Here is a 26,863-nt window from a genome sequence, read left to right as displayed (position 1 = left end):
TATGTGTCCTGATGCTGGACCTGACACCGCCTCTGTACCCTGCTAAAGGTCACTGTCCTGTCCAATTACCAAGCCCCTTCCCCCCCTCCAGACAGACTCTCCCTCAAAAGAACCTGACTGAAACAGTAATGAACAGAAACAAACATTTTATTGCGAACCAGACATGAAACGTGGGGGGTGAAACTTGGACGGGGGCTTGTGTGAGGTGGGTAGGAAAGGACTTATGAAATTTTGGGGAATGTCAGCCTTCTAGTGCTAGAGCAGTCTGCAGGGGTTGACTGAAAGTTTTAACGGCCCTTGCCGCCCCTCCTTCTTTGGAGTTTGGGTGAGGGTGGTGTGGGACTTGGTGGCGGGTGAGGGCGGTTACAGATAGACTGCAGCGGGGCTCTGTCCTCCTGCCTCCGGTCTTGCAGAACATCCACAAGGCGCCGGAGCGTGTCCGTTTGCTCCCTCATTAGTCCAAGCAGCTTTTCAGTAGCCTGTTGGTCCTCCTGACGCCACCTCTCCTCCCGTTCCATGACTGCTCGGTGCATTTGTGACAAGTTCTCCCTCCACTGTGTCTGCTGGGCTGCCTGGGCTCGGGAGCAGTCCATTAGTTCTGAGAACATGTCTTCACGCGTCTTCTTCTTCCTCCGCCTAATCTGCGCTAGCCTCTGGGAGTGTGCTGAGAGGCTGGGTTGGGAGACAGTCGCAGATGTGTCTGTGTGAATTGTGAAAAGGGAGTGAATTCCTGAGACAGATAAATGAAATTGTATACAAAGAACCTAGTCTTTCTCTGTGAACAAGACCATGCACTGAACCTCTCACATGCGCACTCAGGACAAGGTCGAATTTTCGGCCGTCGCCTTCAGTGCCTGTGGACTTGCGGAGGTCTTGGAGTGTTCAGAGAACTGTGGCTGGAGACCTGAACTTCTGGAGCGGGCAATAATGGTAAGCCGCAGACTTGTGGCTGCTTAAAACTCCAGCAGTAGCACTGGCCTCCTTTCACATTGAAAGCAATGCCAGTCTCTGCTGCCAGCAATCAGGACAGCATCAACTCTGCCCCTGTCCCACCCCCTCGCGGCTGTCCCAGGGAAAGATCCCTGTATGCTGCCCCTCTCCCTCCACCGCGTGGCTGTAAAGCAGTCCCAATACTAACATTCCCCTCCCTAATTCAAAGCAGGGCGTCATGAGCGACATCACCCTCCTGAGGATCCCGGACACCCAGAGAGAACGCATGCTGCGGGAAAGCATGCAGAAACCGGGGCCGTATGCCGCCATGCTATGTCGGGCCATGATCCCGGAGTACTTGATTGTGGCGTGGAGGGGGCATGTCTGCTACCACGGAGGGCCCACTAAGATCGCCCTACCCCGGAACCTGATCAACAGGCTTGAGCTCTACCTCCACGAGACCTACGAGGAGTTCTCCTACGAGGATTTCTCGTCGATCCCCGGCCACATTGACCGGATTTTCGCGTAGGTGCACTGGGACTATGGAGTGGAGCGTCTTGGGCCTGGGAATCATGGAGTAACGGACATTGTGAAAATTTTTTAAAACACTTGGGACTAAATTGAGAAGAGCCCAAGACAGAGAAATCATGAAAACCCATTTGTTACCTTTGTAAATATTCCTGTTTTGTACCTGATTATTTTTTTACTAGTTTACAGAACTTTTATAAATGTACATTGTTAATAGTATAAATATTACCGTTCTGTTTTAAATAAATGTTTACATGTTTACAGCACTTACTGCTTGATCCTTCCCCTGATTCTGTGTCCGGGGTAAGGGATGGGGACGGTTGGTACGGGATCTCGGTAAGGGTGATGAAGAGCTCCTGGCTGTCGGGGAAATCAGCGGTGCCAGCGCTGTCGACTGCCTCGTCCTCCTCATCTCCTTCTTCATCTTCCCCGTCCGCTGTCATGTCCGACGAGGAACCGGCCGCGGACATGATCCCATCCTCGGAGTCCACGGTCAGGGGTGGGGTAGTGGTGGCGGCCGCTCCCAGGATGGAATGCAGTGCCTCGTAGAAACGGGATGTGTGGGGCTGGGATCCGGAGCGTCCGTTAGCCTCTTTTGTTTTTTGGTAGCCTTGTCTCAGCTCCTTGATTTTCACGCTGCACTGCGTTGCATCCCGGCTGTAGCCTCTCTCTGCCATGGCTTTGGAGATCTTCTCGTAGATCTTAGCATTCCTTCTTTTGGAGCGCAGCTCTGAAAGCACGGACTCATCGCCCCACACTGCGATGAGATCCAAGACTTCCCGATCAGTCCATGCTGGGGCCCTCTTTCTATTACATTGCACGGCCATCTCTGCTGGAGAGCTCTGCATAGTTGCCACTGCTGCTGAGCTCCCCTCGATGTCCAAAGAGGAACTGAGATTCAAACTGCCCAGACAGGAAAATGAAAATGAATTCAAATTTTCCCGGGGGTGTGGCTGGTCAGAGCATCCGAGCTCGGACTGCTGTCCAGAGCGTCAACAGAGTGGTGCACTGTGGGATAGCTCCCGGAGCTATTACCGTCGATTTCCATCCACACCTAGCCTAATTCGATATGGCCATGTCGAATTTAGCGCTAATCCTCTCGTTGGGGAGGATTACAGAAATCGATTTAAAGAGAGCTTTATGTCGAACTAAATGGCTTCCTGGTGTGGACGGGTGCAGGGTTAATTCGATATAACGGCGCTAAAGTCGACATAAAAGCCTAGTGTAGACCAGGCCTTAGATTTTGCCTACTACAAACAGATATAACCAAGATCAAGCACTAGCTCAAATGCAGCACTTTCAAAGATATTTAGCCTGTGTTATATCCATCAACACAAGATTCATCTCCATGGCTAAAAGAAGAGGACCATGAAAACTGAAAACAAACCCTAAATTGGAATGGGATTGCAATGATATTTTTTCTATCAAATGGGGATGTGGAAAGCAGAAGATTCCATTGTATATTTTTCTGCTCACTATTCTTTTCTGGTTTGTTTTCTAACTTGGTAGGAAAGAGTCCAGGGGCGGTTTCCACCTGTAAAAGTTCTAAAATGTTTGATTTCTAAGAATCTTGTGAAAACAGTTCTTTTTCACACAACTTTCTGTCCAAATACCTATTTTCAACAGAAAATGTGACTTTTTAGAAGGAGAATTTCTTCTAACCATTATTGTTTTTCAATATTTCACCTGACTCGCCAACAATTCTTTCAAGGAGTATCTCTTACAAAGCGACCGTGTATATAATAGCAAGCCTTTGAACAAAGTAAATGTGTGAGGTGATGGTAAATATATAAAGAATTGTACCACTAGATGGCAGTGTAAATTGTCTATAAGATTTTATTGTCAGTAGAGGTGGAAATTGCAACATTGTCTCATTTGGAGCTCTGATTTTTCCCACAGTTTGGATGCTGGGAAAACCCAGATAGTTAATTACTTTGAATATCTGATATGTAATTAATGAAGATATTGGAAGAAAAGATTCATACAAAAATGAGAAAATATTTTTCTGAAAATTAGACTCCAAATTAGACAATTTTGCACCCCCAACATTTTGATTTCCTGCTTAATTTCAGAAGACTGTCAAATGTCTTGACTGTACAGTAAAAATGTTTGTACCACTTTACATCTTAATTTGTTTTCACTAGAGGTGACTAGCCTTTCTGTGCTCATTTCTCTGCCTATGGGGACCAAACTATTGAAAGTCTGGAGAAGAGAGACTCCCTCTCTGTGTATTTCTATCTCCTATAGGAAACATAACTCTTAAAAATAAAGAGCTAGTGAAGAATCAAAAATTGCCAATATCTTTTTGGTGTGGGCATCTGCCCAGACTGCTTAGAGGGGGTATGTCAGATTTCCCTGTCTACTTTCAGAAGTCACCAGCCTCCAATGGTTTGCGGAAATAGAGGAAAGTATAGTATGAAGCTGGAATTTCTGACCCAAAGTTATTTTTTTCCATTATTTTATATTTTATGTTTGTAAAGAAATATATTATTGTTCCCTAAATAAGCACTATACTGTAGGAACTGCTTCTGAGGGCTGGTCTACACTAGGGAGGGGGATCGATCTAAGATACGCAACTTCAGCTATATGAATAGCGTAGCTGAAGTCGAAGTATCTTAGATTGATTTACCTTGGGTCCTCACGGTGTGGGATCGACGGCCGCGGCTCCCCCGTCGACTCCGCTACTGCCGCTCGCTCCGGTGGAGTTTCGGAGTCGACGGGGAGCGCGTTTGGGGATTGATATATCACGTCTTAACGAGACGCGATATATCGATCCCCAATAAATCGATCGCTACCCACCGATACGGCGGGTAGTCTGGACGTACCCTGAGAGTCTTTGTATATTGAGTAGAATTCCTGAACCAAAACATTATGGGGCAGGGACTTTTCAAATGTGCTCAGCATTGGCTTAATTTTATTCTCTTTTAAGTTAGTGGAAATGTTCCATTTATTTAAATAGGAACAAAGTTAGGCCACCATTGAGCACTTTTAAAAATCCCATCCCTTCTTTCCCATCTGTATTTCCATGACTACTGACACCAGAAGTGTTCATGAAATCATTGTGAAAGCACATTATGGGTCTGAGAATCATCCAGTCAGAGAGTAGAAGCAATATTATTTCACTTAGGAGAATGACTCATGCAGACCAAATAGAAAGTTACAAATAGCGAATAAGTAGACACAATGAATAGTTTGCAAGCAGTCCATTGATGGAAATTTATTTGCATATATCATTCCCCAATAAGTCTGACTAATGAGCAAATATTCCAAGATCAAAGTCTGTTTATGGATAATTCATAAACGGTGAAATGGGTTGGATTAATCAAATCATCAATCCAACTCTAAATATCACAAAGATGAGACATTTTGTTCAGTTTTTGACTATGAACAAAACAAAACAATTTTGTCTTTGATCTTCTGACTGGAGTGAAACCAACTTTTCCCTTTTTGACTTTGATAGGTTTGGATGGTACACATGAGTCAGAGAGTTCAGAAATAGTGAACTAAAGAGTTCACACACAGTTCAAAATGGTAGTGTGATGCTCACAGTGCAGGACGTTTCCTTGTGCTGAGAACTGCTGTTGGTAGTGGGATGAATTTAAAAAAGAAATCAAAGAAATGAAACATACCTATTTACAATATATTTTTACATAAGCCAAAAAAATGACTGCATATAACAGAGAAAATAGTGCTGACTCGAATTACAGTCATAGAAATGTCAGAAATTTCTTTAATAATCATGGCATGTATGTTCTTTTTAGCGTTGCTGAGGTCTAGTAAATTCTGTGGAAGTTCATTAGTTGGACTGATCAGGTGTTTATTCCTAGAACTTTTTAACTGCAGATATCTGCTGAAAAGGCACTGTCTGAACACTGACTTATTCATTATTGGATTACCAGGAGTTCAATCAATTTGAAATGATGATTTTGTATCCAGAATTATCTTGCTGTTAAATCAGGATATCAAAATTACATCTGGTCAAAATTTTTCAAATTTTAAAATTTTTGTCAGTTTTTTGTTTGAAGTGTCAATGAAAAAAAATTTTTTTTTGCAAAATGTTTTTCATTTTTCAATCAGCTTCACTTGAGATGTGAACAGCTACATTTCCTAATACATCTCATCATTTTTCTCTATGCCAGTACAATAAGCTATAGTATGACGTGAAAGAACTAGACTTGAAATTTGAATGTTCATTCTGATAGCCTTGAATAAACCATCTCTCCATGACAGAGATCACTGGAAATAACAAATTTTTTTGAAAACCACTAAATACGGAGAAAAACTGTACACAAAACTAAACCAATATTACTTAATAAAAAAAGTTTAGCATTCATTTCATTTTAGAATCATTGCTGTTACTTTCACTGTGATTTGAAGGGATTTTGTTTAAATGATTGATTGATTCATTCAAAACAAATGACAAAAATTTTCCTTTCTGTGTTTGTGAATCATTGTCAAGCAGATCACAATGTTCTCAAATGGATTAGTTCAAAATTATTCAACAAATAACTTCCATGAAGAAGTTTTGGTCTATAGCTTATTCTCAAGTAGTTCTTTGCGAGTACTCAATATATGAAATTTGATTACTTTCTTTTATTTCAATTTACAGTAAAATCATCATCCAATAAGTACCCATCACAAGCTGCATCCATTTTAAATTTTAAAATGTAAATTATGAAAGTGCACTTCAAAATCCATGTTAGCTTCAATGTCCCACTCTAGTCACCTCCAGAAGACCAACATTATTATAAATCCTGTTCCTCAATACACCTGTTCCTCACATGCCCCAAGAAAAAGCTTGGTTTTGCAGTGTGTCCTGATGGCAGTTGAAGAGAGAAGAATGGCACAGGTGGTCTCCCAGGTAACCTGGTCCTAAGTCCATTCAGGTCTTTGAAAGGTTACAATAGACCTTAAATTCTTCTGGGAAATTCACAGGCAGCTAGTGCAGTTCATGTAGCTCCAGTGTTTAATAAGCAGGTTGCCACCAGCTTTAGTTCCTGAATAGTGATGGGAGAGTGCATTACAACTATATAGTCCCAGTGTGACAACGGCATGAATTATGGTAGCAAAGAAGTGGTTGCACTTCTCTTCCTAGCTGCAGGCAGAAAACAGTACTCTTGGCCACAGGTTCTGTCAGACAATTCAGCAGCAGCCTGGGGTCCGAGAAAACATCTCAACCATGAACCTGTATCACAGTCACTGGTTGCATTCCCTCAGCTACCAATAAAACGGTTGTTAATTCTTCCAGTTATTTCTTCCACCCAATCAGCGTTACTTCTGTCTCACCTGGATTCAGGCCTCAATCCTGCAATGAGCTCCACAGGGGCAGATCCCTGCATTCACTCAGCGCTACTGAAGTCAGGGAGGGGCTCTGCAATTGCATAGGCAGGACTCGTTGCAAGAACAGAATCTAAGACTCAGCCAGCTAGCACTCATTCGGGCCCAAATCTCCTGTAGACATTAAGGCTTCCATTCCATTGTCCCAGCCAGGTCTGTAGACAAAGATCTGGGGGGTCCTAAGATTACTGAATATACTGCAGTCTGTCTTGGATTCTCAGATCATATGGTACATTTTTGTTCCTTATTCATGTGAGAGTATCTTTCAGAATCAGATTTCTGAGGCCTCTGTGCACTTTCGCAAATATAATATTTTCTTGAATATTGGAGTATTTGCTGAAAATTCACTATTTCCTCACACATTCCTGCATGCAAAGTTGTTCACTGTTAAACTTACAGGAAATGGGCAGTGGGAACAGGGGAGCAAACATAGTCAAACAAATTTGTTTAAAAAGTTGAATTAATGTTCAAGCAATTTTTTTTTGTTGTTGCAATATTCATCCAGCTCTAACATGTGCTTCTGGAGTTTAATATATGTCTTCGCTTCCTTCACTGATATGTGATTCACAAGTGCACAGAGCAGTAGTGGTTGTCCATTGTATGTGTGGCTTGTCCTATCTTATTCATTGTCTTTGTGCGTTTCTGTCTGTAGCAATATTTGCTGGTATTTTGTTGATTGCGCTAGAATTAATCTGGAGTGATATGAGGTTGTAGATTTATTATACCAAGTACAAAGGCATTGGGCCAGATTCTCTGCCCTTGAACCATCTGCTTTGCACAACACAGGCAGCCTCAAGGAGCTGGAATCGAGTCATCGCTAACCAGCTGAGAATTCCCTCAGCAAGGAAGAGCCATCAGTTGGCTTCAAGTCAACATGCCTGGCTCCTGTGCCAACTGACCACCCCATCACGGGGAGTGGGGGTGGTTGGGCAAAGGACCAGAAGGCTCTGCCTATTCTCATCTGCCAGTTTTCAACTGGCATATGGTCCCTTGTGGAGTGTAGCCACCTGGCGTGGATTAGTGGAGCCCCCTAGGCTGCTCTAATTTATGCTGGGGCTGAGCCAGCACAGATCAGCCCAAAAACTCAGGGACCCATAACTGTTACTTAAGGCCTGTCTGCATGGTGCAACAATGTGCATGAGAGGGGTGTGAATTCTGAAGCACCCCAGTGCGTTGCACACTAAGGGTATGGCTGCACTGCAATAAAGACATGCAGCAGGGCTGCACTTGGCCTGGGTCAGCTAACTCAGGTTCATGGGGCTCATGCTGATGGGCTACAAAATTGCAGCATAGATGTTCAGGTTCGGGCTACATCCTGCGCTCTGAAACCTCATGAGGACAGTGGGTTTCAGAACCCAGGCGCCAGTCTGAGCCCAAATGTCATACTGCAAGTTTTAGTCCTGCAAGCCCAGATAAATGGACATGGTCTCTGACACTTGGGGCTACAGGCTTTTTATTGCAGTGTACATGTACCCTAACTGGCCCCATGCTATGCTAGCGTGCTGGGGAACTTTTAGTTCGTGCCAGCAGGTCTGTACAAGCTTGTTCATGCACAACACATCGGTGCACTTTAGATTCACTCCCCTCTAGTGTCAGTGGCAGATTAGCCACTGGGCCAACGGGGCCCATGGCCAGGCGCCCCGGCCAATTGGGGGTCCCCAGAAAAATAGGCATCCCTGTGCCCTGACCACCTCCGCCTGCCCGTCCACCCGATGCTCCTGCGGGGGGTTGGGGCACGGAGGCTTGCCCCACTCCGCCCGCCTGCCTGGCACTCCGGTCGGGGCATTGGGGCTTGCCCCACTCCGCCCATCCACCCGGCACTCCTGCCAGCTCCACTCCCCAACAGGAGTGCTGGGAGGGCAGGGGAAGCCCTTGCGCCCCAACCCCATTTCCCCTGCAGGAGCGCCAGGGAAGGAGGGGGCACTTGCTCTGGCCCAGGGCCCCAAAAATCCATAATCCAACTCTGTCTAGTGTGCATTGCCATGCTGTGTAGACAGGCCCTTAGATTGCTACTAAACACTGTGCAGATTGTAAATGCTTGTAGATTGTAAGCATCTTTTTGTTCTGTGTTTGTACGTTGCCTAGCACATTAAGGTTCTGGTCTGTGACTGAGGCTTCTAGATACTACTATGATACAAATAAATAATAACTGGCTCCCCAAGGCTGCTCCCCTTCTCCCATGCACAGAACAGATCTCATCACAGGAGAGAATCTGACCCATTATGGTTCAATAGCTTTGTATGTTTGCAGTATTAATCATTTATTTGCAATTAAATTAACAACTAATCATTTTTTAAGTTGAACATATTACTAAAAATTGATTGTATTTTCAATTCTCACTACTCATCCATGCATCCTTTAAATCCTTTTGGTTTAAAGCTGCTGAATCCATGTGATGTCTTTCCTTTTGTCTTGTTAACAGTTCACATTAGCCCTAACAAACTACTTCCAAGTAATCTTTAATCTTTATAAAACAAAACCAAAAGCTTTACTGAGATTACCGAAAGAGAGAGGACTTCTGTCAGATCATTTTCCAAACAGTGCTGCTAGTATTTGTGGTGTTATACAGCTTGTAACTTTTACTTTCCTGTTCCCCTTTAGGAAAACCATTCGCAGTGCTGTTCCTTGCTTGCGATTTTTCATACGGATATCAAAGAGCGATCTCTCATCAGGTTCTATAAATGAATCATCATTCAGGGCCTCTGTCTCCAGCCGTCGCTCTTTTGCCTCCAGGAACAAGAGTAGTTGTGTTTCATCAGTTTCCACTGGAGAAGCAGTAAGTCTTTCTTATTTCCAGGGAGGAAATTGGGTATAAAACTTGCCTGTCTGAAACAAGTCAGGTCCCCAGTTAATTCTCTAAAAATGTATCCAAAGTCATACTTTGGCATCTGTTTCTGAAAGCCTTGGAAGAATAAAGTTGTTTCTGTATGGGAATAATCACTGTGCTTCAGGAATATTATCGTTTGATTTATTTATCCAACTTTTACCATGCATTCCAATTTGGTTGTTTTGTAGAAGTGGAATCTTGGGCGTCGTAGCAGCTGGTGCTCTGCCTGGGGTGTATAGCTGTGACAGTGCAGAGGGATTTTATGTGGAAAAATCATGTATATTAAATTCACATTAATTTTACAAAATGTATATATTTTTAGTTAAATTATGAAAATTAATGCTCTCAGCCTTTTAACTCTTTATCTGTCACGTAAAATTCAATAGAGCTCAGGCCTTGTAGGCTTCATATCCATAGGACCAGACAGAATAGTACTAAAAATGAAAAGTTCCCTTGAGGGCTCTCTCATCCCCCAGACTGACTTCTTACCATTCCCCCCAACTCCTGAAAAGTCAGCCTCTTCTGCATTGACACTGTGCCTATTAGGGCATTACTCAGCACATCAGTGGTCTGCATAGGGCAGTGTTTCCCAAACTTGGGATGCCGCTTGTGTAGGGAAAGCCCCTGGTGGGCCGGGCCAGTTTGTTTACCTGCCGTGTCCGCAGGTTCGGCCGATCGCGGCTCCCAGTGGCCGCGGTTCACTGCTCCAGGCCAATGGGAGCTGCTGGAAGTGGCGCGGGCCGAGGGACGTACTGGCCGCCACTTCCTGCAGCCCCCATTGGTCTGGAGCAGTGAACCACGGCCAGTGGGAGCCACGATCGCCCGAACCTGCGGACACGGCAGGTAAACAAACTAGCCCGGCCCGCCAGGGGCTTTCCCTAAGCAAGCGGCGTCCCAAGTTTGGGAAACACTAGCATAGGGGATGCACTCAGCCAGTGCTAGCCCTCCCTAGGGCCCTACTCTATTCAGCTCTTTCACACTGCGCTGAACCAGCATAAGAAAGTTCACTCAGCTCAAACTATCAAGATGATAATCACTGTGACAGGTTGAACTAAGAGTAAGTTAGGCTTTTACCCCTGGGCTGTCCTTTGGGCTGGAAGACAACAGTCTAGGCAAGGATGAGGACTCACGGATGTGTAGTGTGTCACTTGCAAGCTATTTATTTCAGGGTACTAATATCAGAGTCAAAATAACATGACCAGGTAGCCAAATTTCAAAAGAGATGCTTTAAATCCTTCCGATAAGATAGATTTTGAAAAAACAGTATGATCTAGGAAGTGGGTTGATGAACATCAACAAAACAAGGGAGCATGACAAATCTGGCTTGAAGATGATTCTTTTCCCCACAGGTTACAACATAAAGTATTCAGAAACTTGATCAAAAACTGTCCATTCTGTTTTATCAAGCCACCTGAATGGCTTTCTTCTGCTACATAGTGTTACTTCTCAGAAAGCAAATAAATACCAAACTTTCATAATTATTCATAGTAACACTTTGTTTCCCAGTTCAATTGATTTACAACAGTTTCAACTTGTAAATGTCTGAGTAGAAACTGGAAATATAGCACTTTATTTTCTACTTTATTCTCCAATCCACCTTTAGAAATGTGAGATCCTGCTTCTCAGTGAACTGATCCCAGCATCAGAAAGATTTTTAAACAACTGTGTTGTAAACAGATGGTAAAATAAACATACATGAGTAAAAAGACAGTACTCACTGGCAAATTGAAGAAATCCCAATCAAGGGTGCAGAGGGATCACAAAACCTTTTGTTGTAGATTTCTGGTCACCTATCAAAGGGAATTGCCCCACTCCCATGCACACATTGAACTACTGTGTAACTTCATAAGTACTAACAGAAAAGCTGTGTTTGGTTGCTGTGAATATAGTTAGCAAGGTTAGCACCAAGCATTGGAAGAAACCATTCCTAAGCTCTTTCTAACAGTCCAAATCCTCCTATGTTTTACACATATGATCCTCTCCTCCCACATTCCAACCAGTCCTGAAAACCACTCGGAGTAGTCAAAATATTTGTTCATTGGAGCTCTAGACTAAATTGACTGACCATCATTTTGCACTCAAGCTAGGGCTATATTAATCCTTTGTAGATCCAAATATTTGACATTAAGTGCATCTTATGTTCTTTATTCTCTTTAAATCCATGATGGACACCAAGGTTTGATTCTGCAATTGAAAGCACAGACAGACTGCTGCGTCTGCTTAGAGCCCCACTGAAGTCAGTAGGGTTCTGTATTGCAAAACACTCTGTCCATGGACTGTTAATTGCAAGATCAGGCCTTTAATTTGTAAAAATCTTTTTTTTTTAAACTAAAAACAGAACAGATAGTGAAATGATTTGTCTCTTCCCTTAAGAAAAGATCTGGTGGTAATACCACAATCAGATAAACCTATCTGTCATATTTAAAATTATAGACCAGATTAAGATATGCCTGAAGCCCATTGCTTTTGCAACTCTTCCAGACAGACCATGCAGTTATTTTAATTAGACATTCAACTGAAATGGAAAATTCTGTCTTACGAGGTACTTTCAGCAGTACAATTAACTTCGATTGTAAACTCTTTGGGTCAGGGAGTATCTTTTTTTTTTTTTTTTTTTTTTTCTGTACAGCATCTAGTACAATGGTTTCCTAGATCATGATTGAGGCTCCTAGATTCTACCATAATAAAAACAAATAATAATATGACAAGAACCACAAGTGACATACATTAGTCTTGTCACTAAATGCACTCTTGGAGGGCATTCAAATACCATGGTGACAGATATAATATAATAGAACACAACTACCGGTAATTGTTCGCCAGCCCTACTTCATTGTAGAACTATACATTCGGTAATACATGAGTGGTAACCTTTGTCCCTAGCTTTTATATAATATATTTACTGCAAAATTTCTTTTTAATTTAAAAGAATAACAGATGCTAAGTTATTATATTTTAAAAATTAAACTACATAGCACCACCGACCTGCAGTGCTTTTCCTGTTGTTATTTTGCAGGCTAAGAGTTGTATTTGATAGTATTCTACACTGGTTTGTCCTTGATACAAAAGCTTTGCCTACACTAGTATTTTGGGCGGAACCTCCCACCATTAGAGGTAGCAGGTCATGGGGTGCCTGCTTTTGTAAACAGGGCACAGTCATTTTATCATTCTGTCATTTAGATCTGCCCTGAGCCAAACTAACTTAGGAGTGTGCACTGGGAACATTTCAGTCTTGTGAAAAATCAGGACAATAAAGTAGTAAAAACCTGTCCCCTCCTTACATTAGCAATCTGTCATATATAGTTGATTCCAGTGGAGTTGCACCAGTTGTCTGAAAAACGCTAGCACAGACATAGCCGCAGGAAACTACACACCTAAATCCACATACACTGAACTGAGAATATCCGTACCCTTTGAGATTCTTGTGTGTGGTCAGAAAATCTTTCTGCTTCAGAGCTAAGGTAATGAAAACTGTTATCATGTAAAAGCACTAACTGGTGTGGGTCAGGGCTACCTGAGAGAATGCCTCTCCCTGAGTGCCTCACGGCAACAATTACAATTGCTTCCAATGCTTTCACAATTGCTGAATGGAACAGAAGTTTACAGGAGGAGTATTATCTGCAGAACACCAGTGCCTTGGGAACTTGCTCCTTCATATAGCCCTGATCTTAAAATCTATAAGTCTGTGTGATCCAGTTTTTCAGCCTTCAGGGCAAATTTTAAGACTTCCCTGTTCAACCAGGCATTTAACTGATTGTCACTGTGTTAGGATGAAGGACCTTAACATGGTAGAAACATTGCAGCAATTGTTTATTGAACCATCTCTATGAATCACTCATTTTTGTATTTATTGTGCAGTGCTACGGATGCCATGGCAACAGGAGTTGTTTAAAAAAAAGTATCAGTAATTCTGTTATAATGTAAATAAAATATGGAAACTTTTGCCCATTGAGCTAATTTACACTCACAGGCCATTAAGTTTCTGACTATAGGGATGATACATTGAGGTATTGCTCATGAAGATAGATGGTAATATAATTGCCCTGGAGGTTCTGTGGAAGCATTAAGATTATTCTCAGAAACCTAGGCTGTTGTATAAAATATATGAAGCATTCTGACAGGAAAAGCAGGTACATTTTCTGCTGTAAGATACATATCCAGCAAAGTCACTGGGACTACTCACATGCTTAGAGTTAAGCACATGCTTAAATGCTTTGCTAGATCAAGGCCTACGTCACTAGTTGTACATAGCACTTATGCAAGGGTGGCACTGGAAATATGTTGTTTCTGGAGATGATAAAATAAGAGTTTTAAAAAAAAAAAAAGGAAGGCTTCTAACTCATTTCTTTTACCCTCTCCTATGTAGCCTCCTGTTCCTTTCACCTTTCCATTTTCCTTGACTCTCATTTTCTCCTTTATTTCCTTCTCAACAGTTTTTTTTATGGATGAGTAGATCAGTGAATGCTAAATGAGATTCACTGTAGTCATTCTATAGCACCTTACATGTCCCGACCTGAACCATTTCTTTTGTTCTGTTAGTCACCATTAATTTTCTGTAAACTCAGTTGAGTCGTTTTGTTTTGTTTTTAAAGTATTCTCCTTTCTAGGCATGGGATAATGTTCTTTAAAGGTGTCAGCCTTGGCCTAACCTTTGCTTATAGGTCTCAAACAAAACTACTGCTGCTGCTGCTGTTGTAATGCAGTGCTGTGTTGATTTGACACTGCCAGAGGCAATTATTCTTTCAGTGACTGACAGGAAACATGGTTTTAAAATGCCAGTTCAGTGCAGCTGGGTAGTTGCCTTTGAAATAAAAGCTTAACCCAGTGGCTTTTGCATATTGCATGGTAGCAGTTCATGGTGAAGTTTTGTGACACACTTGCTAATGCACAACTTGGCAGCACCAAATAGGAAATGTAGCTGTTTCCACCAAACAAATTCTCTAGTCTGAGTGTGTGCCCGTTTCTAATGTAAATAAAATGGCATCTGTAGTTTTAATTATACAAAGAAGGAAAAATGAAAAGACTATTCATAGCTGAGGGAACTAAGTGATCCAGTGATGTTCATGCATTAGTTTCACACCTTCATGGACCTCATTTCAAATCCTCACTTAAGTGCATGTGGAAAACAGTTTGGTCTCCGCCTTTTGTCCGAATCACAAAATCAACATATAATTCGTCATGATTCACAATCTTTGCACAAGATAGGTCCAGAAATGGAATATCTGGATTGTAGCAAATCAGGATTGAGCTCCATTCCTAGTGAGGCACAGGAAAAATAAGTGAAGTAACTGCCCACATTCCAGACTGTACTCTCTCTCTCTCTTTGCTACTGGATATCTAATGCTTAGGTGCCACAAGCATCACTATACTACAGAGATCAAAGGTGAGTAAAAAGTCTGGGTAAAAATGGATGCACTGTGTGTTACAAGCTCTGTGCTTCCAAAGAAACAAATCCCAGGAGAGCAGTAAGATTGAAAATCAAGAGTATGTGGAATAATTCTTGTCTAATGGGGGATTCATCAGGGTTGGGTATATGGCCCATTTTAGAACACTCTCATTTTGTCTACATGCAAAAGCAACCTGCTTACCAGCAGATGAAAAAGAAAATTTTAAAAGTTAGAAAGAACATAACTGTTTGAAATAATTCTCACCTGGTGTTTAGGCTTGGAGTGGCGTAGAGCTTGAGCCAGTGGAGCCAGTTCATAAGAAACTGCAGCCTTCCAGAAGTAACTCTTTTTCATCATGTCCGAGACAGGAGGAGAAGAGGGAACTGCTTCTGAAGGCCCACAGCTGCAATGCAATAACTGAAGAAAAGGTAAAAGAAGGACTTAATTGCTTCTTGTTTTTATTGTATAATCTTTCTTTGGCAAGTCTTCTCTGGTTTACCCATTCAACCTTGATGCTCAGGTGGATACATCTTGAAGACCTCACCCGTATTTGTGGTTTTGAAGGTTTCTCCCACCCCACCATTACAGGCCCTATGAATGCTTTAACTCTTTTCCCAGCTGCTTTGCCTTTGCTGGAAAAGCAACCTACCATTCCAAAGCCAGATCAAATGCTGACTTGTAGCGCAGTTAGTGGGGATGAATTTAAGAACCTGACTGCTTTATTTCAGCATGTTTACCTCCTCCAGTCCTGGTTGATCTCATCCCACTCCCAAATCTAAAGAACTCACCTCCATGTTGTGGCAGACTCCATTTGCTACAAAATCAGGTTTCAAGTCAGATTCAGAAATAGTGGAAGCCACTTTTTTTTTGCACCCTCATTTTAGTATACATTAAAAAAATGTTTTATCTTTGTTGAGGGGGAAGAGGAGAGAGAAACTCCCATTTCTCCCTGAGAGTGGGAAAGTCTGGCAGCTTGCCCCCCTTCTCTCACTGAAACTGAAGATGGTGAGTACTGAGTGCATCTCTTGTGGATGCAACAAAACTACAAACCAAACTGCTGCAGTTTGGTGTCATTTTCTCAGACGTGTCACTTTTCCAGAGGTGGAACTTTGGAAGATGACCTCAGATCACCCCTGAATCAGCTCTTGCCAATACTTCAGTATCACTGGACTTCCAGATATAGTACTGCTGTGAATCACATGGAAAAATATGCCAACGCTACACCTTCAGTAGACAAAGGCATAAGACTCTCAATACCCAACCTACTAGTACTCCCAGGTTTGTAGGTACCCAGCTCCTCATGCCGGTACCTACGACATGTCTAACTGAACTAACAATACACCACAAGCAGTGTCACCTTTCTTGCCTTCTGGATCTCCGGTTCTTTATCTAGAGACAGCATAGTTTAAGTGAGACGCTATCCCGGGAATCACAGCAAACTGATCTCCCTACTCCTGAATGCATCCACTCACTCGTCCTTCAGGTGTCTCTTTCATGTCGCTTCTCCCACAAGGCCTGGAAAACCTTAGTCCTCCCCTTTATAAAGCGTTGACAAAGCAGGCAGTAAAAAGTAATTTTTGAAAAAAACAAAAGAACAGCGTTAGAATGATTGCGTCACTGACAAGTTGTACAGTATTGTCAGTGCGTGCTTTTGGATCCCATCTCTGCACTTCATCTATGTGCTATCTGTTTAGGTTGCATGTTCTCTGAGGCATGGACCTCCACTCCCATCTGTGAAAGCATCCACCACACCGTGGCTGCTGTATAAATAATGGGCCTCATCCTCATTCACATTTATGGCCCCTGTATGCTGCTCAAGCAACGTAAAATGGACTTAAAGTGAGTGTAAATGCAGTTTGTTTCTACTTTAAGACCTTTTACACTGCTAGGGTAGTGTAAAGGGGCCTTAATGTAAATGGGAATCTGGCCCAATAAAACATTGCTGCTGGCTGCAGAGTAACATTAATGCTTTATGGAATCTTGGGCAAGGTAAATTAAATAATTTAGTGTGCTGTGATACCTTCTTCTGTTCCGGGCCGGCTCTAGGCACCAGCAAACCAAGCACATGCTTGGGGCAGCACATTTTCAGGGGCGGCATTCCGGACATCTTTTTTTGTTGTTGTTGCTTTGGGCGGCAAAAGCCTAGAGCCGGCCCTGGCAGCGGCAGCACATCGTGCACGGGGGGCGCCCTGGGGCCGCTGAGGTTCGCGCTGCGGGGGAGCAGCGCCTGCACCTTGTGGTTGGGCCGTGCGGGCTCCGAGTGGGGGACACTGTGGCGGGGGGCCGCCCCGCGGAGCACACGGAGCCGCCTGCAGGTGCCGCAGGGCGGCCGTCCCCCAGCGCCGCAGCCGGGGCTGGGTGAAGCGGCCCAAGCCACCCAGGGGCTGCGGTAGGGTGGCCAGAAGCAGCCGCAGCGGGGCCATAGAGGGCGGGGTGCTGCCGTGCGGGGCCCGGGCTGCGTCCCGCTCTCCGGGGCTCTGCTCCCTCTGGGGCTGCCCTGCCCCGGCGGTCCCCCCGGCTCTGCCCTCCCAGGTCCCGGCCGGTCCTGGAGGCGGGAGCCCTGGCTGGAGGGACCCTGGGCTGAGGTGCAGCCCGGGAGTCCCGCTGCTTACCCCAACTCTGCCAGCGCCGGACCGGCTGGAGGCGAGGGGGGAGTGGGCGGAGTCAGCACTGGTGGGGGGGAGCCCAGGGCTGGGGTGGCAGGCGGTGCGGGGGGTGAAGGAAGAGCCCAGCGCTGGGGCGGCAGGAAGTGCAGGGAGAGGGAGGGCACTGGTGGGGGAGGTTGAGAGCCCAGGGCTGGGATGGGTGGCAGCCAAAATTTTTTTTGCTTGGGGCGGCAAAAAACCTAGAGCCGGCCCTGTTCTGTTGACAGAATAATCCTCACTTTTTCATTCCAGGTAGTGCCACTGCAAAAGTCACATCAATCAGTTTCATTACTTTAAAACCAAAAAAAAAGACACTGATGACAGAGATCACGTGCCACCACTTAGGCCAGCGTTCTGTAGCTTGGTGAGCCAGTATGGACAATGAGTAGGTCTGTTCCTCAGGTGTCAGTGAAGGACCTATTGGGAACAAGAGATTTGGTGCCAAATCCCACCTCTGTCATGCACCCTGGACCACACCCTTACCTGGTGTGAATTGGCATATTTCCGCTTAAATCAATGGAGCTACTTTGATATACAACAGTTGAGGATTTGGCCCTCTGTGCCCAGACCTCCAGTTTGTTTCTGTCTCTTGGTGAGGAAGGCAGCTAGTGTTTTATATAGAGGTGCTATATTTAGGCCTTGGAAGCCATGGAAACAGTAGAGGCTCACACCCTCTGTGCAAAAGAAAGTGGGGAAAGGGCCCTGACTGTGAAGTCTGCGTCTAACCCTCAGTCACAATGTCCAGTTCCTGCTGACAGGAATGGACCCAAACTGGGTGACCTCACCTTGCTGCAGAGCTCCCTTGCTAAATCCATGTCTGGACATAACGCCTGAGACAGTGGAGATGAAGAAGAGTTAGGGGATTCCCTCCAGACACCCCCAACTCCAAATTCAATCTCTTCTTTTTTTTCCTCCTTTTTTTTTTTTCCTGAGGGAGAAGTGGAGGGGAGGAAATCTGAGGTTTTCTTCATAGACATTATGACCCATAGTAATTCGTTATTTTAATGACTGTAACTTGGCCACACTGTCCTCGAAGGATGGCTGTCCAGTAGTTTTGATAAGTAGCCCTTGATTGGGTTCCTGCACTCTCTTGCTCTCAGTACTATTCACTGACATATGTGGTTTATAATGCTGCAGATAGGCGCTTTCACAATATTCACATTGAGTGTCCCAGGTGCAGGGTGTGAAGCTCCTCTTTGTGCTGCTTACATGCACAAGCATATCTCGATAGCTTCCAGCATGTATCCTCTTGCCAAGATCAATGAGAGCACTTCAACATCAGGTCTTCTGGTTGCCCTAAAAACACAAAGTTGACCTTTTAGGCATTTACTTTAGACTTCTAGATAGCATCACCAAATTGTCTACAACAGATTTTGGTTGCAATACTTTAAACCTACTGTTGATCTTGCTGTGAGTTGGAGTCAGGCCAAGGATCATTTTGTCCATGTATTTATCAATATAGTAAAGTTTCTGAGGCAGAGAATAATCTCACTTTTCCTCTGCTCCACGTTAAAACAAAACAAAACAAAAAAAACTGCCCATCCTGTCAAGATCGGGAAACTTATTGTATCCTATGATATCTTCTTCGTAAATTGATTCAGATCAAGATTGCTTAATGCAAAATTGCAGGTGGGCTGCTGACATATAACCAAGGCCAGAGTGTGGCAGCTAATTACCACCCCAGGGGCAATGCCTCCCAGAGCTCCCAGCATGTTGGGAGAGTGTGCTTTCTGTGTTAGCACCTGGGAGTGATGAGACTAATGGCCTATGGCAATGGACTGACATGATTACACATCAAATCTAGAATGACACTAAAACATGTGAAAGACAACGGGGGCGAGGTAGTATCTTCTATCGGACCGACTTCTGTTGATGATAGAGACAAGCTTTCGAGCCACAGAGAGCTTTTCCTCTGGTCCAGGAAAGTGATGTGTCATGTGACAGTGACTATGTTGTTAGTGTGAAATGAGGCTCTAATCATAAAATTCAGACCGTTACGATGATCTCACAGGGCAGTCCCCATACCTACTTTGCACACCTACGCTCCCAAAAGAGAGCAATATCTACTGTACCTATATATCTGTAGATTAAAAGGCAAATATTGTTAGCTGTATCCTATGATATCTTCTTCGTAAATTGATTCAGATCAAGATTGCTTAATGCAAAATTGCAGGTGGGCTGGAAAGCTTATGCTCCAATACATCTGTTAGTCTTAAAGGTGCCACAGGACTCTCTGTTGATTGTTAGCTGAGATACAATGGGGATGGGCACTACAGAAATGCCTGTGGCAGAGAAACAATAATGTATACTGAGTGTAGATGACATATAGGCATACTGAAGGTCCATATTTTAACACTAGTCCAAATGGTACTTTTTTAACAATTCCCCCTAGTCTTGGAAAGCCATGAGCCTTCAAAGACAAGGACTGACACAGTGCTATCGTTCAGCAAGGTATCTTGCTGGCGCTAATGTCTTTGTTGTCACCCCATTAAACCGTTCTTCTGTTCTCCCTGCTCTTTACATTATTGTGAGTCTGCAGGGGTTGAAATTAACAAGAATTCTGCTGTCCTAGCACTTTAAAGAGCAGGATCCCTGTTATTTGTAACAAGCAGCCTGCTCACAAGAGCAAGGCAGGCCCACCATCCTGGGAGATGGTGCCGTGTGCGCACACAACCATATTCACTACAAGCACAGAGCTCTGATGTGGGGTGAATGGCTTATGCAGCTGGGGAGCTGGAGTTTTAATTCTCTAGCTGGCCCTGTTTGGAGAAATGGACTTTTCTTCTGTGTCAGGGATCCTTAAAGTGTTCATTTAGGGAGTGTCATATTCTGGTTTTGTCCACTTTGAGTGCATCCCTTTAAAATGACCATCACTGTAGCTGCAGAAATCATTATAATTAAATTAAAAGTATTAATTCCTGTCTATGGAATTGGAATATATTCTTATGTTATAGCATAAGCTATAGGCATCCAATGTGATACCCAAAGGGAGGGAGAGATGGACAATAGCACCATTCCCTGTCCTATCCCATTCCCACAAATGCAAAATCTTTTGCTCAAACGTGAAATATCTTACAATATCTTGTCATGATCTAAATATCTTGTCATGATCTAAAAGCATGAGCATCAACAGTTTGAGCTAAAGAACCTAGTTCATCAGCTCCGAGGCGTTAGCAAATTCAGAAAACCTCTTTGTACATAGTCCAGCCACTAGAAGGAGATAAAGATACACTTGGCCATCGTGTTGCAGTGTACTAATGTTATGACCTTAAGTACTATGGTTTATCAGTGCTAGAGAAATACCTCCAATAGAAGAAAGACACTTAATGTATGTTGAGAGGAGGAGACCTAAGAAGACACTCAAGGTTAATAATATAAAGATGTATATATTACCATAAATGTACAAGATGCTTTATAAAACAAAGAGCAAGACTTGTTCTCTGCCCTGAGCTATATCAGTTTTCACAGAAATATCCAAAGGAGTGAAGTATTCATTATATTTTTCTTTTTAATGTTCCTTCTCCTTGCCAGAGAGGGATTTCTATTTTTCTTTAACCACTTCCTTTCTATCTCTCACTAAGTATTTTTATAATCATTATTGCAATTATTTTAGGAAAGCCAATATTAATACTTCATGCTTTTCATGTTCAGAATGTCGTGAAAACATTTACTAACTAATCTTCACAGCATTCCTGTGAGGGATTGCCATAATTTTGGACATGGGAAAACTGAGGAAGAGGAGTTATGCCACATGTCCAAGGTCACTGAGGGAGTCATTGTCAGAGCCAGGTTTAGAACTCGGGAGTCTCTGGCTCCTAGTTATGAGAAAAAAAGGAAATAAAATAGGTTTTCAAAAGGACATTCTCTGTCTTTTTCTCTCCCGCCTGTTTCTTCGGATGAGCTAATTAAAGGGTTTACATGTTCTCCCAAAAGAACACAAACCTGTTTACTTAAAAAATATTAGTCTGATTACAAAAACTTGCTTTATTATTATTTACATTTTTTAAAGCATTCGTGTTGGTGGTGGTTGATTTTTATACTCCTGATGATGATTGGATTGATCTTTTGAGAGTCCTATGTAAACTAAAATAGTCATCATAAAATTATAGATCGATCAGAGTGAATAGAAAGTGAAGAGCTTCTGAAGCCAAAGAAGTGGAATTATTTTTCTTTTCCTTATTTTTTGTTAAATATGTTACTATCTATATTTCATATGGTTACAGCGCCACCTACTGGGAGGACAAGGTACATAGGAAACATCTCAGGACATAACTATTGAAATTGTTACTGTGGTTGTGGCAGGGAAAATGGAATTTAAAGAAAATAAAGATACGAAGAATCAAACTGTACTATATAAATATCTAATCTGAGATCCTTCTTTGTTCATTATACAGAAAAAAGGTTCCAGGATGTGACAGGTTTCATGCGTTAAAATGTTTGAGAAATAACATTTAAAGCCTGTATGAGGCATCCGATGCAGGATTGGAACTTTCTTAAGGGTGGGGGCAAAGGCTATTCTAAAACCCTGAGGGTATGTCTACACTGCAATAAAAATCCCACAGCACCAAGTCCCAGAGCCTGTCTCAGCTGACTGAGGCTGCAGGTCTACAAATAGCTGTGTAGACATTTAGGCTCAGGCTCTGAAATCCTCCCCACCCACCGGGTCTCAGAGACTAGGCTCCAGCCTGAGTCTGACCATCTACATTGCAATTTTTTAGCCCCGCAGTTCAAGCCACATGCTCCAAACTCAGCTGACCTGGGCCTGCTGGGCCTGTGCACCAGTTCTTTTATTGCAGTGTAGATGTAACCTCTGATACTACAGCGATTAGAGCGGTATTAGAGCCTGTATAGAACACAATGAATAGAAAATGTTGTGAAATAAACTCAGTTTTATTCTGAAGAGTGAGCACGTGGAAGTTTCTACTTTCATCCCCAAAGAGTTTTGATGCAGCAGCATAATACTGTGTTACTACTGGGATGCCTGAAAAAAAAATCTTCCTTTTATATATAATTTTTTTCCTTGGAAGTTTTTTGTTTTTGTTTTTTTTTAAACAGGAAGTTGGTCAGATCCTTAAATGGTGTAAATTGTCGTAGCTCCAGTGGAAGACAACAGAGTTGTACTGATTTGCACCAGCTGAGGATTTAGCCCAGTAACCATAAAAACTTATGGCAGAATGGGTACAATACAGTTCCAAATTAATATGGATGAATAATGCTTTAATGTGTTTCAGAATGTGCTTCTCCATTGATCATAGCATAAAATGGGATAATGTCCATTACCTACACATTTCTGAAAATGTTTGACCAAATATGCATCTCTTTACTTCATTTAGTATTTTGTTGTGTATGTTGTGCATTTCTAAAAGTGACAGTTGGGTAAATTTTAATACATTGATCACATGATACCGATTTTATTTTGGGGCAGTGGCTCAAATATTAATGGGGAAACAGCTCAAGAGAACTAGCACCTGAAATGTAATGGACTGGTACAAGAGATTTCAAACATTAGTTTCAGTGGGGTGAGATATAACCTACAATTGTTATATGTCAAATGATGGTACTAAAGATTTAATGTTGTTTTTACCCTAGGTTTTGCTCTCCTCCAGCTATTTGCAGAAGCTGCTTGGGAGGTCAGTCCTACAGAATTCCCCTAAAGCACTTGTGACCAGTTCCTTAAAAGCAGCTTCTCTTCCCGTTGGCTTGAACAGCATCAGCAAAGGAAGAGGCTCAGATACCTCACAAAGGGAAACTCAAATAAACAGAGGCCTGGACCCCATCCTTAGTACTGCAGTCCCACGTATCATTGTCATTCCTACTTCCGAGACCAACCTCGTTGAAGGACAAGAAGAACATGAAAATGGAGAGGAGGAAGAGACTGATTTATTCCACTTTCATGGCAAGAATAATTTGTTGGACATAGACGGGCTTAGCTCTTCCACAGATTTCCTTGAAGCATTTGAGAAGTTTCTGTCATAAGTGTAAAAAAGACAACTTTCTGGTCATTGTTTTCTTGGCTGCTTCTCCACATTATTATACCAAATAACTAAAGCCTTCTAGATTAAATCTTCAGACTTTTTGTATATTTGTATTATAGTCACTAGGCGGTCTTTGAATCCATCTTTGTTCAGTCCTCTTCAGATACTGAAACAGCCTTTTAGATGGTGCTGCTAAAATGAGCAGTGGAATATCTGGCAGCAAACTAGAATGGTGTATTTCAAGTCAACCTGCTGCTTCATGGTTTTTAACATAGATGGGTGGATGCCAGCAAAGAAATATCTAGCACCCAATGAATACTTCTCCCTACCTGGGTGCCCAGGATGCAGTTTCATGATTCAACATCATTCCAATACTATTATCTCTAGAAGGCAATAGTTCCTGGAATGTCATCACAGGATAAGCTATGTAGTGACTGCATACACCAAAATTTGTTCTTGACGGTATGAACTTCAGAAGTAGTACTGCCCAAAATTATGGCAGACAGTATAGCAGCACCCACTGAGTTGATTAGTAATGTGGACACCCTGTACCAGTCTCTCTTGCAAGTCTCTATACAACCTCACAATCAGAAGCACCTATATCTTTTTGTCAAGTCTTTTTTTTTCTAGTAGAAAGTTTTCTGTACTAGCTAGATGAATGGATCACTCAATACAAAAGTGATTATTTGTTTAGAAGATAATAAGGGTAAGAAAGAGAGGCTTGGATTTCAGCTAGTATTAGGACAGCCACCCTGCCCATTCAGCAGATTACTGACAGGATTAGAGGTGTTATACTGCCCCAAAAACAAATTTTAAAGGCATTTTAGAGTATCTTGGGGTGCACAGAATTGTTTAAGCATGTGTGAACTGTAATGACTCCTATTCAAAGGGTGGATTCTCACAATTGGCTTCAAGACTCATTGATGAAAATAAAACACCAACTGCTACAGTTCAGTTTTCTTGTTGGTGGCGTACAAAGGGGGTGGGCAGGTATTAAGAGCTTTTTTTCGTCTCAGCTGCCAGTGAAAAAAAGAACAGGGATGCATAAACTTTACTGTGAGGGACCAACCTTTCAAAGTACCTCAGATGGACTTCCTACCCCAACCTGAAGAAGAGCTCTGTGTAGCTCGAGAGCTTCTCTCTCTCTCACCAGCAGAAGTTGGTCCAATAAAAGATATTACCTCGCTCACCTTGTCTTCCTATCCCAACTGTCATTTCCCAGCTGCCCCAGTGGGGATTGAGTATAGTAGCATAGGGCTATACCACTGTAAATGTGGGATTTACTGCAGGATGCCAGATCACATATTTACTTGTGGATAATGGTTTTGTTTCTTTCATCTTTGATTCATATTAGTTCCTTGTGTTCAAAATACCTTCCTAGCTTAGCATTTTGTTCCTTGTGGTTTTGTTTCTTTCCCCATTTTTCTTTTTTTAACCATATCCTCCAACTCTTTCTCATTCCGTCTGTCACACCCACAGGTGGGACACACAATGGACTAAATTCTGCTCTCTGTTATGTGGGTTTAACTCCACTGAAGAAAATAGTTACTGGTGTAACAGAACATAATTTGTTTAACAGACTTCAGGTCAAGCAAGCAGCTGACCTTGAGAATTTGTTTTCATAGTCTTCATAAAAATGTCCTGTTTTTTATTCCAGTAACTGCGTTGTACATTATACTGAGAGCATTTCCCGGTTCTATGCACACACTAATAGCTTTTATGAGCTATTTCTTGCTTCTTTCCCCCCCCCCCCCTCCTGATGTGGAAACCTTGGAGGCTTATCTTTTTAAATGAAAAACAAGCCAAATCTTGTTTGCAACTGTGTTAACAGTAAGTTAACTAAAGTATAAACCACAACTGACAAATCAAGGTGGGGGCTGGAATGCATCCACAATGGCATCATGTAGAATGATGCTAGGTGTCAGTAAGAAATGTTGAGAGACTTGATGGGATAGCTGAGGGAACTAGAGAGGTCTCTCTAACTTCTTTGGTGCATGTGGTGCTATCACTGGACACACAGTGCTACCATGACTTAAAATAACATTGAATGCTATAAAATGCTATTAAGAACTCTCAGGATACCTTATTAGTATTAATTATTACTTGTATTACAGTAGTGTCAAGATGCCCCAGTCAGGTTCAGGGCCTCATAGTTCTAGGCGCTATACAAACACACATTAAAAGACAGTCCTTGCCCTGCACAGGTTACAATCTAAACAAACTTGGAAACTGTTTTAACAAGTTATCATTAGAAAATAACCTCCCGAGGATGCTTTAAAATAACATGACAATAATTCATTTTGAAATTCATGATAATTTGTTAGGAAGTACATTTGAAGTGCCCATGACCATGACTCTTTCACCACTTCCAAGCACCTGGAGCCAGCACTTTCTAGAGGTCATTCTAGAGTCTCCCTTCCACCAGAAAAGTGCATAGAGATGTACACTGTTGTGAGTGCTGTCTGTCTCTGGAGGTGATCCATTACCTACAGTAACTTTCTCTGCAATTCCATCCCTGAAAAGACTTTATTCGTTCCATCGTAGCCGCAGTTCAGGCACACCTTAAATTCCACTGAACTGGCTGGTGCATCACTGCTACAGAAGGTTCCACGGTTCACCCCAGGAATTGAAGATTTCCAGCCAGTTGAGCTGAAAACTATGACGTTTTCTTGGAGCTGATACCGGGACAAGTAAGAAACCTGGTAGTTTGCTAAAATGAGTGAGGGGAAGAGGGCAAGGCCAAAAAGGTCCAACCATTTAAGGTTTTGGGACACCAATCTGTAGTATCCACACTTTTCACCTTCTCTCTTTAGCCCTCCTAGCATTTTCCCTTATGACTTCATGTTGTCCATCATGATTGTCTTGTCACCTATCTATCCAGTGCCTGTCAGCAACTTTGTTCTCCACCCAGTTTATTCTTTTTCCTGCAGACACGTTAGAGCCAAATTCTGCCTTCAATTACACGTGTGCAATTCCTGGTGATAACATTTGGTGGCAGGAGGGACCTAGACACAGCACAACCAGTGCAGTTCTACTGCATGAGGAGGCAGGCTGCTGAAGCCTGTGTAGAGTATCCACATTCTCTGCATACTAAGGAGCAGAGTTCTATATGAGAGGGTTTTGGAAGGGAAAATATGGGAGAGGAGAGGAGCTAGGACTTATGAATCCACAATTACACAGATCCAGCAAGCCATTTCTCCTTCCAGAAACCAGGGCAGTCAGAAGCAACTACAA

General features: G+C 42.8%; 1 protein-coding gene across 3 annotated transcripts in view; it reads left to right on the top strand.

The window, feature by feature from the left end:
• The window catches only part of LOC112104984 (melanopsin-like), a 62,924-nt gene extending 37,665 nt beyond the window's left edge, over positions 1 to 25,259 (top strand). For 2 of the 3 annotated variants that reach the window (XM_024197610.3, XM_024197611.3), the window contains 3 exons: positions 9,397 to 9,571; positions 15,285 to 15,437; positions 23,244 to 25,259. In XM_024197610.3, the coding sequence (XP_024053378.2) occupies positions 9,397 to 9,571; positions 15,285 to 15,437; positions 23,244 to 23,630 (715 nt within the window). In that variant the 3' untranslated portion in view covers positions 23,631 to 25,259. Of the gene's footprint in view, positions 1 to 9,396; positions 9,572 to 15,284; positions 15,438 to 15,926; positions 15,997 to 23,243 lie in introns of those variants that run through there. The other variant, XM_029913676.1, reaches the window with a different exon arrangement.
• Positions 25,260 to 26,863: the final 1,604 nt, after the last annotated feature.

The sequence above is a fragment of the Terrapene carolina genome, unplaced genomic scaffold (genome assembly GCF_002925995.2).
Source record: "Terrapene carolina triunguis isolate 2854851 unplaced genomic scaffold, T_m_triunguis-2.0 Scaffold789, whole genome shotgun sequence".
Taxonomy (NCBI): Eukaryota; Metazoa; Chordata; order Testudines; family Emydidae; genus Terrapene; species Terrapene triunguis.
The sequence above is the reverse complement of the archived record's forward strand: the minus strand, read 5'-3'. Positions and strand labels throughout refer to the sequence as shown.